This window comes from Montipora foliosa, chromosome 1, assembly GCF_036669935.1.
Source record: "Montipora foliosa isolate CH-2021 chromosome 1, ASM3666993v2, whole genome shotgun sequence".
In the NCBI taxonomy this organism is placed as follows: Eukaryota; Metazoa; Cnidaria; class Anthozoa; order Scleractinia; family Acroporidae; genus Montipora; species Montipora foliosa.
Window position 1 is genome coordinate 43272563 of NC_090869.1, and position 15799 is coordinate 43288361.

General features: G+C 36.1%; 1 protein-coding gene across 2 annotated transcripts in view; it reads right to left on the reverse strand.

The window, feature by feature from the left end:
• LOC137999224 (pseudouridylate synthase RPUSD2-like) overlaps positions 1–15799 on the reverse strand; it is a 136091-nt gene that overhangs the window by 45573 nt on the left and 74719 nt on the right. For both annotated transcript variants that reach the window (XM_068845068.1, XM_068845075.1), the window contains exons 5-6: positions 13013–13082; positions 12668–12755 (exon numbers count right to left, since the gene is read on the reverse strand). In XM_068845068.1, coding sequence (XP_068701169.1) covers positions 12668–12755; positions 13013–13082 — 158 coding nt within the window. The remainder of the gene's footprint in view (positions 1–12667; positions 12756–13012; positions 13083–15799) is intronic.

Consider the following 15799-nt stretch of genomic DNA (forward strand, 5'->3'; position numbering starts at 1 on the left):
TAACAACAAAACTTGATGATGTTATGACCAGTAATTGAAAAATGCCAATAACAAAACGATGAGCATTGAAAAAAGGTGAAGTTCCTAGTTATGGAATTGATACCGAGGATGAAGTTCAACACATGAATCATGATAATAATATATTTGATGAAACTGTTTTACCACAGCAAGAAAAGCAACTTGTTCCTAAGCCACCTATACCTATAAAGAATCATTGCAAGATATATTAGAAGGAAAAAAAAAAATTATTGTTGATCCTCAGTATTTTCCTGAAACACAAGATCTTCCTCCTGGATATGAAGAAGAAGATGAAGTTGATTATGGATTAGACAATGAAGATCTGGATAATGAGATATTGAATGATCTTGGTATTCAAAATCATGATTCCGTTGATAAGGTACTAAATCAACCAGAAATGACTCAAAAAAAAAAAAAAAAAATCTCAATAACATTACTAATGATGCTAAAACAACAAGAAATCAAAAAATATAATAAAAAGGTTGACACTGGCTAAAATATTGTGTTGGACGCTTCGGCAACTACTGTTGCCTTCCTCAGCAGGGATGAAAAATGCAAAAATCTAACGGCGTCCTGATGGTATACGATGCGTATTAATAAAGTTGCACTTCAAAAGAACATTTTCAAAATAAAATAGACAATAAAAACGTTTCGTTTTTATTGTCTATTTTATTATATTTTATTATATTTTTAACATGCCTGGCTAGACACCAAACATTTTTAACAAGAAATCAATTAAAAGGTTATAAGGCAGCTGTAAGACAAATGGAAAATAAAAGAATAGATAATGCAAGAGTTACATTGAATGCATATATTGAACATTATGAAAATAAAGTCAAAACAATAAAAGGTTTTGGAATTCTAAAAAAACTAAGAGGTGGAAATGTTATATTTTTCAATGATCCAAAACAGCTTATCAAAAAATTGGAATTGATTGTTGGTGAAATTTTAGCTGGAAATACAAGCATTGACATACGAAATATGGGTGTTTCTTTATTAGAGAAATTGATAAAAACGTCAACAATTAAGAACAGCTGCCTGTAAGAATCGAAAATCGCCCGTCAACGACCATTTTGGCGGATAGCTCATATTTTGCTCAAAGATACCCTTTAGTGAACTATTTTCAAATATCACATTTTAAAGGTTCCAGCAATTCGTATTTTTTTAGAAATTTGCGAAAATTTGAAAACGCGGTTAAAGTGCGGTTTTCTGTTTGACAAATGTCCAAAATTTGCTGCGAGAACCAAGCAATGGTGAAGTCTTAAAATGAATTCAATTGGCACCAAACTTGACACAAAATAAGAACCATTCTTGTTCATTTCTACTTCGATACTTTTAACTGAAATGTTAAAATTGTGATTTTCTAAGCTCTTTAAAGAACATCCCCAAAGACCGCATAACATGGCGGCAGAAAATGGGTGATATTTGATGCGATAAAAATGTACCTGGTACCTCATTCTTAAATTTTTTTACTTCATATTCTTCAAATATTGCTATTATTCATTTACTGTGTGAAGTTGTATAATTGAACTCGGAACGCTTCCCTCCGAAAATATCTGAAATGTTTGTACTGTAACCTGAGCGAGATAAATGACGTGAAATTTGAACGCAAACCAATGCTAATTATTCATGTAGAATCGTCGAACTGACTAATTTTCGGCTTGTAGCTTGGAAAGCTCTAAAAAATGCGAAGTTATCCTTCAGAAGTATTAAAAGTGACTGAAAATCGTATTTGAGGGCAAAATTCCGCAAGTGAACTATATATCACTCAATTCAAACACATTTTAATTCATACTGTTTTATGCAAGTGACTTTTCTATCATGATTTCAAAACTGAAATTAATACGATATTAAATATGTTCAGTTTTCTATCAAAAGAGATTGTGATTCACACGACAAGTTAGTATTTTAGGTGCAAGAAATGTACTCCACTGTAAAGCGAAAGGTATCGAGAATTATTTTGGTAATTGTTTACATTACAGAACACACGCAGTGTCAGTTTCACTGAAATGCATGTAGGACTTAGCGGACCGTTTCCTTTCAAGAGCACGCCTTTAAAAGGTAGTAGTAGAGCAAAAATATAACAGAATTTCAAAGAATTTCAAACCAAATCAGTATATATATGCTCAAAAACGAAAACTGAATGTGTGTCAATTGTGCGGTATGAAAGACATAGATTGGTTCCTACCGAAAGAAAGCTACCTAAAGCAGTACGTACTTGCACTTCAGTGAGCTACACAAAGTTTGAGTCCATAATGTTATCCAATGTTACCCGTTTCATTGTGAACTCATTTGCTGGAGGCATTCATATACAAGATGTTGTTAACTTGAACTTTTGACCTTCAAACCCGGTAAATATTTATGTCACACAAAGTAACGAAAGGTTTCTTTTGTTCCATTCATGCTCTGTTTTTGTATCATTATTGTTGCATGAGAAGTGATGTTTCGTTCTTGTTGTTTCTTTTCAAATAAAATTGCATCCTTGGTTACATACGTATGTTGTAACATTTGCCTACCAAGGAGGATGGTCAGTGCATTGTTTGAAATGTGCAATTTGTTGTAATTGCCTATGACACGTCTAACATTGTTCTAATACCTGCTAACACCTGTTGAGAGTAGAGAAAAAATACTTTGGGAAGAACCACAACTAAAACTGATAAAATTCTGCAAGTAGACGTCATTGAAAAAATACGTATAATTTGCAAGTAAAAAAAGGTTGCATACTGAATACTCCCACCTTCGTCATTTTTTTAGTGGCTGGCTCCTAAAGGGGCGGTGATTTTTTTTACTGGTTTGTCCGCAGTAATCTCGTAAAAGTTATAGGGATAATCGAAAGACATGGGAGGCCAAACAGGTAAGGGTGAAAGACGGGTAATTAAGAAAAAAGAAAATCTCATTACGCGCATGTATTAAAATAAAATGAGAAGTAACTGACGATTGGACGTGAGTCAGGCCTTCAATATCCCTCCCATCCAGGCCAAATTAAGAGGAAAGGCAGTGACCAAATTTTTTTTGGCAAGTACTTTTGCTAGTAATGTCTATTAACAGTGCCGGGTACGGGGCCTTTTTCCGCATGGGTAACACTTTTCATGTATGCCAGCCTGCTGATTGCCTCATAAGTTCCTGATTGGGCACCGTTTGAGGCTGGCACTTGGCTGGCACGCGTGAAAAGTGTTACGCATCTCAACCCCTCCGAAAGTATGAGATTTTGATTTTCTTTGAGGGCGAGCTCCCGGACGTTTGGATGAATGAGCGAGAAGTACAATGTATGACAAGAAGCGTTAATCTTTCAGCTATTCTCCAGTGAAGTATCAAAGCGGAGTGATGCGATTTTCTGGGGAAAAATTGGTGGGTGCTGGAGCCGTTCAAAAAATTAGCTTCCACCCTTGTCCTTCTATTGAGAGGCACAGTAAACAGCGAACTCGAAATCTTCAAAACCGCTCAAAATACTAGCAAATGTACTTGCCAAAAATAATGTGTTCACTGCCTTACCTGTTAATTTGGCCTGGACAGGAGGGATATTGAAGGCCTGACTCACGTCCAATCGTCAGTTACTTAGAGTGTGAAAGAAGGATACTGAAGGGCTGATTGGTGTCCAGTCATCGGTTATTGCTCATCTTATTTTAATACGTGCGCGTAACCAGATTTTCTTTTTCCTCGATTACCCATTTTTCACTCCTACCTGTTTGGTCTCCCATGTGTTTTGATTAAATATTACAAACTATAAGTCAATGGATTTCTGAAGGATCTGGTTGGTTTATTCAATACATTAGATAATAATTACCTTAATATTGTTAAATATCAACCAATGAAAGGATCATCTTATATTAAACTACCACAAAAACTTCAACACAGTGCAAAAGGATTGATAAACTTACAAAACAAGAATAATGAATGCTTTCGTTTGTCATCTTAATCAATAAAATAAAGATCCGCAACGAAACAAAAAATCAGAGAAAGAATATATTGAAAAACTAGATTACAAAAATATTGAATTGCCTGTAACAATTAAACAGATCGATCAACATAATTGAAACTCAGAACAAGATCAACATTAATGTATTTGGTTATGGAAATAAAAAACCATATCCTATCTATGTAACAAAAGAAAAGTATGACTTGTATGAATTTATTATTGCTTACTGAAGAAACCAAACACATTATTTACTTATCAAAGACTTCAATAAATTTATGTATAATATAATCAAACAAAACACAACGAAAGAAAACACTTTTGTATGTATTGCTTGCAATGCTTCACCTCTGAACAAGTTTTAACTAATCACAAAGAAAATTGTATTGAAATTAATGGTCAACAAGCTATCAAAATGCCTTCAAAAGATTCAAAGGTAAAATTTACAAATTTTTATAAACAGTTGCCTGTTCCATTTGTAATATATGCTGATTTTGAAGCCATAACACAAAAAATACGTGTTTGTAAGCCTAACAATAATAAATCATATACTCAAGCTTATCAAAAGCATACAGACTGTTCATATGGTTATAAAGTCTTATGTTGTTATTATGATAAATACAGCAAACCAGTTCAGATTTATAGAGGTGAAAATGCTGTATACAAATTTATGGAAAAAATGCTTGAAGAGGTTAAATATTGTATTAAAAATTTATTAAATGCAAATTCAACAAGCCATTAAAAATGACAAAAGAAGATGAGAAAAACTTTTTAAAAGCTGATTCATGCCATATTTGTAATAAAAATATATTAATAAAGATATTGTGGTTAGAGATCATTGTCATATCGCTGGATCATTTGGGGGATCAGCTCATCAAGACTGTAATCTTAATTTCCGAGTGACTGATAAGATACCAGTTATATTTCACAATTTACGTGGATATGATTCACATTTTATAATGCAAAATATTGGACAAATAGCTAAAAATCATAAATATAAAAATAAGAAAGGAGAAGAATGTCAAATGAATATTAATGCTATAATAAATAAATAATATGGAAAAATATATGGCTTTTATGCTTGGCATCATTTGACATTCATTGACAGTTTTCAATTCATGAGTTCAAGCTTAGAAAAATTGTCAAATAATTTACCTGATGAAGCATTTCGATACACAAAAGAAGTATTCAAAAATAATTTTCAGTTTATGAAACAAAAGGGAATTTATCCTTATGATTATACGGATCCATTTGAAAAGTTTAATGAAACTGAATTGCCAACAATAAAAGATTTTTACAGCATATTAAATGATGAAAATATATCAGATTATCAATACAATCATGCTAAAGAGGTATGAAATACCTTCAATTTAAAAACCATTGGTGAATACCACGGCTTATATCTAAAATCAGATATTTTGTTGTAAGCCGATGTTTTTGAAAACTTTGGAAAAACTTGTTTAAAATATGACAAGCTTGATCCTTCTCATTAATTTTTCAAGCCCTGGTTTGAGTTGGGATGCTATGCTTAAAATGACTGATATTAACTTAGAACAAATTACTGATATTGATATGTATCAATTCATAGAAAAAGGTCTTAGAAGAGGAATTAGTTATATTGCAAACTGATACAGAAAAGCAAATAATAAACACATGAAAACATATGATAAAAATTCACCTTCAAAGTATATCATCACTATTTACCAACAGGTGGCTTCAAATGGATGACAGAAAAACAAATAACTAATTTTGATTTAGCTAAGTATAAAGAAGACAGCACTCAAGGATTGATATTGGAAGTCGATCTTGAGTATCCAAAAGAATTAAATGATTTGCATGATTATCCTCTTGCTCCCGAAAAAATCAAAGTTACAAAAAATATGCTATCTAATTATTGTCAAGAAATAGCCAATAAATTCAATGTATCAACTGGTCTTGTTCACAAACTGATTTTAACCCTAAAAAACATAGAGAAATATGTTCTTCATTATAGAAACCTTCAATTATACACTGATCTCGGATTAAAAGTCACTAAAGTTCACAGAATACTTGAGTTTTATCAGTCACTGTGGATGAAGGAGTATATTGACTTTATATTGACTCAAAAAAGAACAAATGCCAAAAAAGCTTTTGAAAAAGATTTCTTCAAACTCATGAACAACAGTGTATATGGAAAAACAATCAAAATTTAAGGAAAAGAGTTGATGTTAGATTAGTAACAGATGGCTGCTAAACCAACTTATGTTAGTAGTAAAATATTCAATGAAAATTTAGTAGCAGTGCATAAAATAAAAGAATCTCTTACTCTTAATAGACCAGCTTATATTGGAATGTGTATTTTGGATATTTCAAAGACATTAATGTATGATTTTCACTATAATTATATCAAACAATTAAGTATAATGATAGAGCAAAATTATTATTCACAGACACAGATTCACTCACCTATGACATTGAAACTAATGATGTGTATCAAGACTTTTTTAATGACAAAAATAAATGTGATTTCAGTGATTATACTGAAAATAGTTAATTCTATGATAAAACTAATAAGAAAGTTATTGGAAAATTCAAAGATGAAGCTGCTGGAATTCCAATCACTGAATTCATAGGCTTACGAAGTAAAATGTATTCTTATATCAAAAACAATGATCAAAATAATAAAACAGCCAAAGGAAATAAAAGAATTATTCAAAGAAATTTCAAACATGAAAACTACAACCAAACGTTATTCGATAAAAAACAAATGTATCATACAATGAAAACAATTAGAAGCAACCATCATCAACTTGAAAGCTATGAGCTGAATAAAGTGTCATTGTCATGTTTCGATGACAAACGATTTTTATTAGACAATGGAATAAAATCATATGCTTACAGACATTATAAAATCAACACACTAAAACAATCTTGACGACAAAGTTTACAAATAAACTTTACTTATAAAGTTTACTGACAAAACTATCTTGAATATAAATGTTATGCTATGGTGATTTTTTCCTGTTTCATTTACTTATGTGAAATATTTAAACACATTTCATGCATCACCTATTACACAAAAGGTTTTCACAAATTTGAAAAAATCCACTGAAAAATTTCACAATTGTGAAGCAAAAATGTGAAGTTTGTGATTGGTTAAAAATCATGGGAAAACCCCTTTATTTAGTTTTCAATAATGTTGATTTTTCCTTTTAATTATGCAACTATCTAAACAAACTTCAACTTTACTTACAAAGTTTACTCATGAATGTTATAAAATTGCTAAAAAAAAGGGGCTTAAAACTGATCTAAACTTAACAGGGTTTACTCATAAAGTTTACTTACAAAGTTTATCGACAAAACAATCTTAAATATCATTTAAACACACTTCAATTTCTTTAAACATATAGATTAATTTTTTAGTGAAAATTTTATTTGAATTTTTAACAAAACATGAATTTTGAATCCCAAGGACAAATTTCAACACAAAATTTCAACGCAAGATCCCAAGGTCAAATTCAACGCAAAAACAAGCTCATACCCCCAACCATTACACTACTTGATCACGGACTGCCTGATCACTTGTGTTGGTTTCCTCTTCCTCCACATCAACAAGCTCAGGTATTTTAGTGGTACATGTAATCTTTCTCTTAAACAACAGCTCCACAGGACTCTTTCCTGTGGTTGAATGTGGTGTTGAACAGTAAGCCAACAGGAACTTGTTAAGCTCATCCCTCCGAGCTTTTCCTTCGGCGTGAGCTGCTCTGACACATTTCAACAATGATTGGTTTTGCCTTTCCACTTCGCCATTAGCCCTCAGCCAAAGGTTTCATGTACCGGAACTCAACTCCCATTCCCTCTAAATATTCTTCTACTTCCTTGGATACCAGGTTTGAGCCATTGTCTGTACGCAGACCTTTAGGTAATCCATGTCTTGCGAATTGGGCATCCAAGCAATGAATGATGGCTTTGCTGGTGGTTGTTCGGAAGACATCAACTTTTATCCACCGGCTATAATAATCAACAAGAACTAACAGATGTTCACCAGATGGTAATGGACCTAGTAGATCCATGGCCACTTCCTCCCACAGTTGTTTGCTTCACTGGCGGTGGTGGGACATTCCTGGTAACTAGCTGGCAGCCGTAACACTCCGCACATCTTTTCTCTGCATCACGGTCCATTCCTGGCCAACAGACCTTTGCTCTAAGTCTTTCCTTTGTCTTAACAACTCCCCGGTGCCCTTCATACGCCAGACTAACAACTCTCTTGCAAAGACTTTGGGGGACAACTTCTTCCTCGAAGAATCACATGGCCAACAAACGTCAATTCATTGCACACAAGCAAGTATGACTTGTAGCACTGTCCCATTTGCCTTCAATGACACAATTTCTAACGGATTGTAACTATGGATTCTGCGCCGAGTTCCGTTCAATCTCCTTGATTCTCAAAGCAGTAGGAATAGCGTGCAGAGCTACCAAATGCACATATCTATCATGTTTTATGGACTGATCTGAGGCAGATATCTTTGTAAAACTGGAAAGAGCATCTGCTATATTCTTTCTTGAAGGCACATAACAAACTCGATAGTTATAGGGTTGAAGACGCAGAACCCGTCGCTCTATCCTAGCTGAGGGTCTTGACTTGTTTGAATATATGACTTTCAGAACTTCATGGTTGGTCACAAGGTTAAACTGGGGTAACCCATACAGGTAGAGGTGGAAGTGTTCACAGGCCCACACCAAGGCGAGTGCTTCCTTCTCCGTTTGACTGTAAACGACACTCCACTTGACTCAAACTTTGACTGGCGTAGCAGATGGCACGACTCTCTCCACCCTTCACTTGCACAAGTACTGCCCCAAGTCCCATGGGACTAGCATCAGCAATAACATGAGCAAATGCGTTCTTGTCAAAGTATGCAAAAACTGGTGCACTGGCAACCTTGACCCTTCAATTTCTGAAATGAAATCTCCTGCTCCTCTCCCCAGACGAATGGCTATCCTTTTCGTGCAAGTCTCCTTACGGGATCAGCTGTTGTCACAAAATCTGGAATAGACCTGGCACTGAATCCCATGAGCCCCAAGAAGCTCCGAACTTCTGAAGCCGTTTGCGATTAACTTGCTTCAACAATGGCTCTCACTTTTTCTTCAGTCGGCCCGATTCCATGCTTGCTATGCAAAAGACCCATAAACACCACTCTTGTCATTCAGAAGGTGCACTTGTCAGCGTTCACAGACAATTGTTTTTCACTAACTTGCTTCAAAACACCCTCTCCGAGAACTTGACCACAATGAAATCTGCTACAATCTTTCTCTCGGTTATGGACACTTCTCTCCGAAACTGGCCTTTAACTTCAAGTTCTCGGCCTCCATAACCATACAGCTTTTTTGTACATGGTTGTAACTCAATCTTTAACCCCTTATGTATTAGATTACTTGCTGAACCTGAATCAATCAACATGTTTCTGCTGATGCTACCAATGCTTACAGATATCACTGGCTCAGCATCAGATGACAAAGTGCATGTCTGTTCCTCTATAGTGAAAGCAATTCTCACCTGAATTCTCAAACGGACCTTACACACAATTGGCCTGTCTTCCTTTACCTGGACGCCCTGCCTTAGCTTCCTTTCGATTGTTGGCGGGTGCTTTGTTTTCCAGGCTTCAAGCTTTTACCTCCTTTGCAACAACTAGCATAATGACCATACTTATCACATTTGGCACTTTTTCGTCCATGAGCCTTGCAACTCCTGTCCCTAGCGAAGTGCCCCTCTTGGCCACAATTAAAACACGTTTTGCCAAAGTTCCCTTTGGATCCATTTCCCGAGGTTTTCCCAACCACATTAGTGCCTGTTCAGGGCTCCATTTGCTTCACTTGCTAACACGAGGCTTCCCACCTACGAACTTTATCTAATGCAGCCTCCAGAGTAATATTAACTTCCAGCAATTTCTTCTTCAATTCAATATCTGCCAATTTTTCAATCAGTTGATCCTGTAGATTTTCGTTGAAAGATTCACCAAAATTGCAATGACAAGCTTGTTTGTGTCAATGGACCATGAATTTGTCAGATGTTTCCCCCTGCATTGGTGCTAGCTCATATGGGACATTGTCGTCGACGCGAAAATGAGCATCCAGTTTCAAAGACACAATGAGAAGACATCATCGGTCTCTGTGTAAATCGGTCCAGGATCTTGAAGATCTTCGTAAATATCTTGAACTTCCATACCTGCCAAACTTTGCAATTTTACCCAATTTGACTTACTGCCATGTAGTTTGGAACTTGTGTACTAAATCAGATCGAAGGAAACTGGAAAGGATTCAAAAGCATCCTCTCCGCATTGTATTTAAGGAAAAATCAGCCACATATGAAGAACTCCTTGAGAAAGCTAAATTGACTACTCTATATAACCGGAGGCTTCAGGATATAGCTATAATGGTGTATAAAGTGAAATACAAACTATTGCCTAGTTATGTACATGTAGTGGACATCTTTGAAGAAAATGAAGCCAGATATTAGCTTCGTAATGAAAATGATTTTAAGCTACCAAGATTTCAATCTGTTAGATGTGGGAAGCACTCTTTGCGATACCAGGGTCCATATTTGTGGTCCAAATTATCTCGTGCTCATAAATATAGTGATAACTTGAATCTTTTCATTAAAAAAATAAGACAAAGAGACTTAGCTAAAGTGCTTGACGACAGTTGTGCAACTGTCATTATGTTTATTTTAATTTTTAATCTCATAGGATATCGTTGTAGGTTTTAATTAACATTCATAATTTAATACTCAAGACACTTGCATAAAGGTTTTGTCGTTGTTGTATTGAGCTTTTTTGCGGGCAGCATTCGTAATTCCCTTGCCATCGATGTAATATTGGTACGATTCTCGCCTGAGACAGTGACCCTGTCAAATCTAAAGGAGGCAGCGCTCTTTCTACTGAATTCGCCATCCTTGTTGCCAATTTGTTGGATATCAGAGCCACTTAGGTGAGCCACAAAGGTCTAAACAAATCTCTTTAATCCAGCAAAGGACACCTACACAATTCACACTCGTTGTCTTACATTCCCGGATGTACTAGGACAGGCCATGGTGTAGGCCATGGCCTACCCTGTGGCCCACTCTATGGCCTACCAGTGGTCAAATAAAAAAAAAAAAAACAGAGAATTGCCGCAAATCTTTCAACGTTAGGACTGTCTCACCGATGAGTTTCTTCTGCTGTTTTGGCGGCAATGGTTTGATCAGTATTAACCTACTGATAGAACAAGGAATTGGATAAACTCAACTTTGGGCAAACATCATCACGACTAGTCTGACCATTGCATGACAGTAAAGAAAACCAGCGATTGTTGTGGACTGGGTTCCAGTTTCTTTTTGAAACCCCGCTTTTCTCACGTGGAAAATGTCTGTGGACGGCTCACATGTGAGGTATGTAAAATAATACATACATTGTATTTCTGAGTTTATAAGGCCTTCTGCTCCTCGATTCCTTGTTCTATCAGTAGGTTAATACTGATCAAACGGTGGCCGCCAAAACAGCAGAAGTAACTCGTTGGTGAGACAGTCCTAACGTTGAAAGATTTGCGGCAATGCTCTGCGTTTTTTTTTTTATTTGACCACCGGTAGGCCATAGACTAGGCCACAGGGTAGGCCACGGCATACCAAATGTTTTGTCTACACCACTAACCCTCTCATGCGCTGACCTAATACAGTACATTGTCCCCTTGCTCTTCACCCCAACCTCATGATCAGCAACAGTCGTTTCTCCCAAATGCTGCTGATCAAGTAAGGATAAACAGCTACACTTACCCTAAGCTAAAAATAATGCTAACATTTACACTTACCTTACTGTTAGGAATAAGTAACGAAGTCCTACATTTAAAGGGACACTGTTGGATGTCAAAATCGGATGTGCATCTAATTAGGTGCATTCTGGACACACTGTTAAACAGTGGGTAGACTCTTGGTTTTTGCAACAAACAAGAGTTGTGAGATGGGGCTTATCTTTCAAGGTCTTTATCTGAAAAGACTTCAAAGTTTAACTACTTTACGACCTTGTGTTGGTCCAGATAGGGGTTTGAACTCACTCTCCTGTATTTACGTCCAGTGGTCATCCAGCTGAACAATCTGGTTAGCAATAGTACCGATATCTATTCACAGCTGCAAAGGAGATTTGTGGGATGTGCCAAGTGGATGAACAGAGTGTGCATTTCATGAGTTTGCCAGCTTTCACAGTTTTTTCCAAGTGAATTATTTCTTGGAAAACTACCCCTTCAAATATGAATTGTTGTATATTTAAAGTCTGGAGTCATATCTTACAGAATGGTAAATATAGATTATTACATGTTAAGAGCCTGATATCGTTTTTATTCACTCGTTTTTAATACCATATTGCGAGCGATGTGGTATTTAAAACGCGTGAGTAAAAACGACATCAGGCTCTTAACATGTAATAATTTGTTTATTACATATTACACGCTTGAAAAAAATCAAGCCACCAAGTTGAAGCAGCCATTTTGTTGATAAAACTGCCAAACAATTCTTCCCGCCAAATTTGGTGCCAGGCGTGACAGCTAAGATATAACGTGCAACCCGATTGGTCCAACCAAATTATTACAGTCTATTTGATTAGGCAATTCAAACCGTGAAGTGATACGATATCATTTCACTGCACTTCACGGTATCATTTTTAGTCACAGCTTTATCACACTGATATCCACACATAATATGTAATAAAGGCTGTTATTTAACACTTAACTTACTGGAATTGAAGATGGTTTATTAAGTACAACAAGTTCATCAGTCAACTCAACAATTTGTAAAGTATTACCAGCTACAGGAGGCTCGTGTCTAACGAATAAAGACAAAAACGTTAAAGAGCAAAGTTAACAAAAATGTAAACCAGCACAAACATCAACTTCAGGTCCTCTTTTTCCTTACATGGTAGTTTTAAGTAAGACTTGGGAGTCTACGTGGGTAACTGCATGCCTGGGTAACTGTTCAAAAGTTAAAACTGTAACCTGTGACTTAATACCAATGATGACTACTAAGATGGGGTCCACAGGACAGTTGACATTCTCTTGTTTTATAAATGCATGATAGCTAACCTGTGCACTCTGTTACAAATAACATCATTATCCTTTAGAATTGTTCCTTGAGAAGCAACATCACCATTTACTGCAAACAAACAGATGCAATATATTAAATCCATGCATGTCACACGTTTAGGAGATCAAAGTAGACTTGCTTATGTAGTTCCCAGTGGCTCCATTGAACAAGGTGATGGGTAAGTGTTGGGATATCAGAAACCAGAAACGGAAGTTTGTGCGAGTGACGTTATAATCCGGGATATATATGTATGCACAATGTAGAGAGGGAGTTTTGTTATAAAATGGCAACTCCAGAATAAACCTTCTTGAAGTGCAAATTGGCATCAAGAGTGTTCCACAAACAGCAAGTGCTTGAATGAAACGTTCTAAGGCCAGAGTTCCTTTTACAGGCTGGTGTTGTTATATTGTTATTGGAAACAGATCTCGTGTATAATTATGGGTATTACCTATATATTCAATGTAATTATTAAAATAAGCTGGACAATGTCCTTGATTTATTTTATGAAGCATACAAAGCTTCCTAATACGTATAATATCGTCTATAGACAGCCAATCTAATTTGCTAAAAAGCTTAACTGAGTTTTCATGAGTATCAGCGTCCAAAATTAGCCTAGCACATCGTTTCTGTAGTCTTAAAACTCTTTCAAGATTATCAACGGTACAGTTACCCCAGACTGTACAACAATACTCTAGTATTGCCTTTATGAGGGCATTATATAACATTTTCCTGCAAGCTAAGGTTAAATAAGCCTTTGCTCTTTTAAGGAGACATATTCTAGAGTTCAATTTTTTAATCAAATAGTCAATGTGTAAATTCCATGAAAGGTTTGAGTCAATGACAACTCCGAGCAGCTTTTCTCCTGCTGCTTCCTCTAGTTTGATGTTATCGATATAAATTTCCTTTGTAGTCTCGCTGCTATGGCACCTGAATTTTTCATGTTTCTGTAAGAGACAATTGCTTAAATTGTCTGCTAGGATCACTTCTCTTTCTTGTCTAAAGGTTTTTCTGCTTGTAACTGTACAAAATGAGAAGTGGTCCACAGAGGTAGTCCATGGACCAGGTCCATGAAGGGGTGCATGTTTTGTATGATTATGTCCCTGAAAGTCATAGCCTTGACTTTATTCTCAAGTTGAAGGGGGCGATTTGCTTAACAAAATGACGATATTTCAGGCTGATTCAAAGCACTGTAACTACGTTTCAGGGTTGTATAAAACCATGCTGTGACTTATTTAAAAATCCACTCAAATTTTACGACCCATGTTTCCATTTAATTAAGCGACCTCTCATTTACAAAGTTGCGGTGGATTCTCTGTGTACACTACAGAGAGAAGGCAGCCTCTGAAGTTTATCAGCAACTAGCTACTGTATTTCAAAGAAGCAATGAGTCACCCCGGCAGGTCCTACTCCATGCGTTGGATATGTGTAACAAAGTGAATTTTAAAAGTCAAGAGTCAGATTTTGAATTTAATAATATTATGGGCCAGCACTGATTCAGAAAACATTGATCCTTTGAGTTTGAAACAGAAACAAGAACGACAAATGGCTTTTCCCTTGGGACATGGACTAGTCAACAGTAACAGCAACAAGAGCCTCTGATGTAACGGCTGTGGTAAAGTTAATTACAATGGATGCAATGTGACAGAAGAGATTATGAAAACTGTTACTAAGACTGATGTAAGGAAGCAGTTAATTACTTCTAGTTGCACTGGCTTTGACAGCCAACATGCCTTCAAGCTTGTGAATTTCATCCAAAGCCTGAATCAAATTAAACTTTGCTCCATTAAGACCATGAAACATAGCATTACAATTATACCTCTGAGACAAACCCAAAAAGTCACTTGCAGAACAAATACAGGACCAAGAGTAGAAGGATTAACACCAGTATTGCTGAGCTGCATGAGACCTGCCCTTGGCCCAGTGGTTTGGAGGTCCCAGAGACTTTGTAACTATGAAGACAGAAAAGTCATGTCAAGTTGAAATTGACATTGTTAACAACACTGACCATGATATTGTACTTAGAGCAGGAACCTCGCTCGGTGGACTACAACTCTTCCAATCAGTTACACCACTTGAAGTTACATTGAAAGACTCTGAGTGGACCCATGAAGCACACCAGGAGAGGAGATCAGAAAACATGCCTGGTGAATCACCGAATGAAGTGCAAGGTTCTGTGCAAGCTGAAAACCTTTCAGTATTTCATAACAAATTAAGGACATAGATATTGTGGGTCTACTTTACTGACTGAGGAGCAAGATTCATTTGCCAGCAATGGCAATGATATTGGATGTATCAAGGAACTGTTAGAACTGTTACACCTTGCTGATCACATTCCTGTACAGAGGAATTAAGTAGCAGTACCTAAGCCACTTTACCCACAAGTGAAGGCCTACATTGTCATATAGTTCGCCTGTGGTTTGTGTGAAAAAGAAGGGCCAAAGTTTGAGACTGTGTGTGGACTTCAGTGCACTAAACAAAAAGACCCGACCAGAAAATAATCTTTATTGACTCACACTTAGAAAAAATATTATATACAATGAAAATTTACAATAGGATAACAAGGAATAGTAATTATTTGGAGCCTAGAGGTTAAACAAACCGTGAGATTTTCGAGTTAGCCCCAAATACTCTTTTTCGTTCATTTTAATTAAAAAAAAAAAGAGAGACAAGGGGAGAAGAACTATAGCATAATAATTTAGTTATAGTTAATAACTAGACTCTCCGTGTGGGTAAACTGGGTTGCCTGTGGTACATGCACCGTTCCAGACAATTTTTTTCAAGTTGGG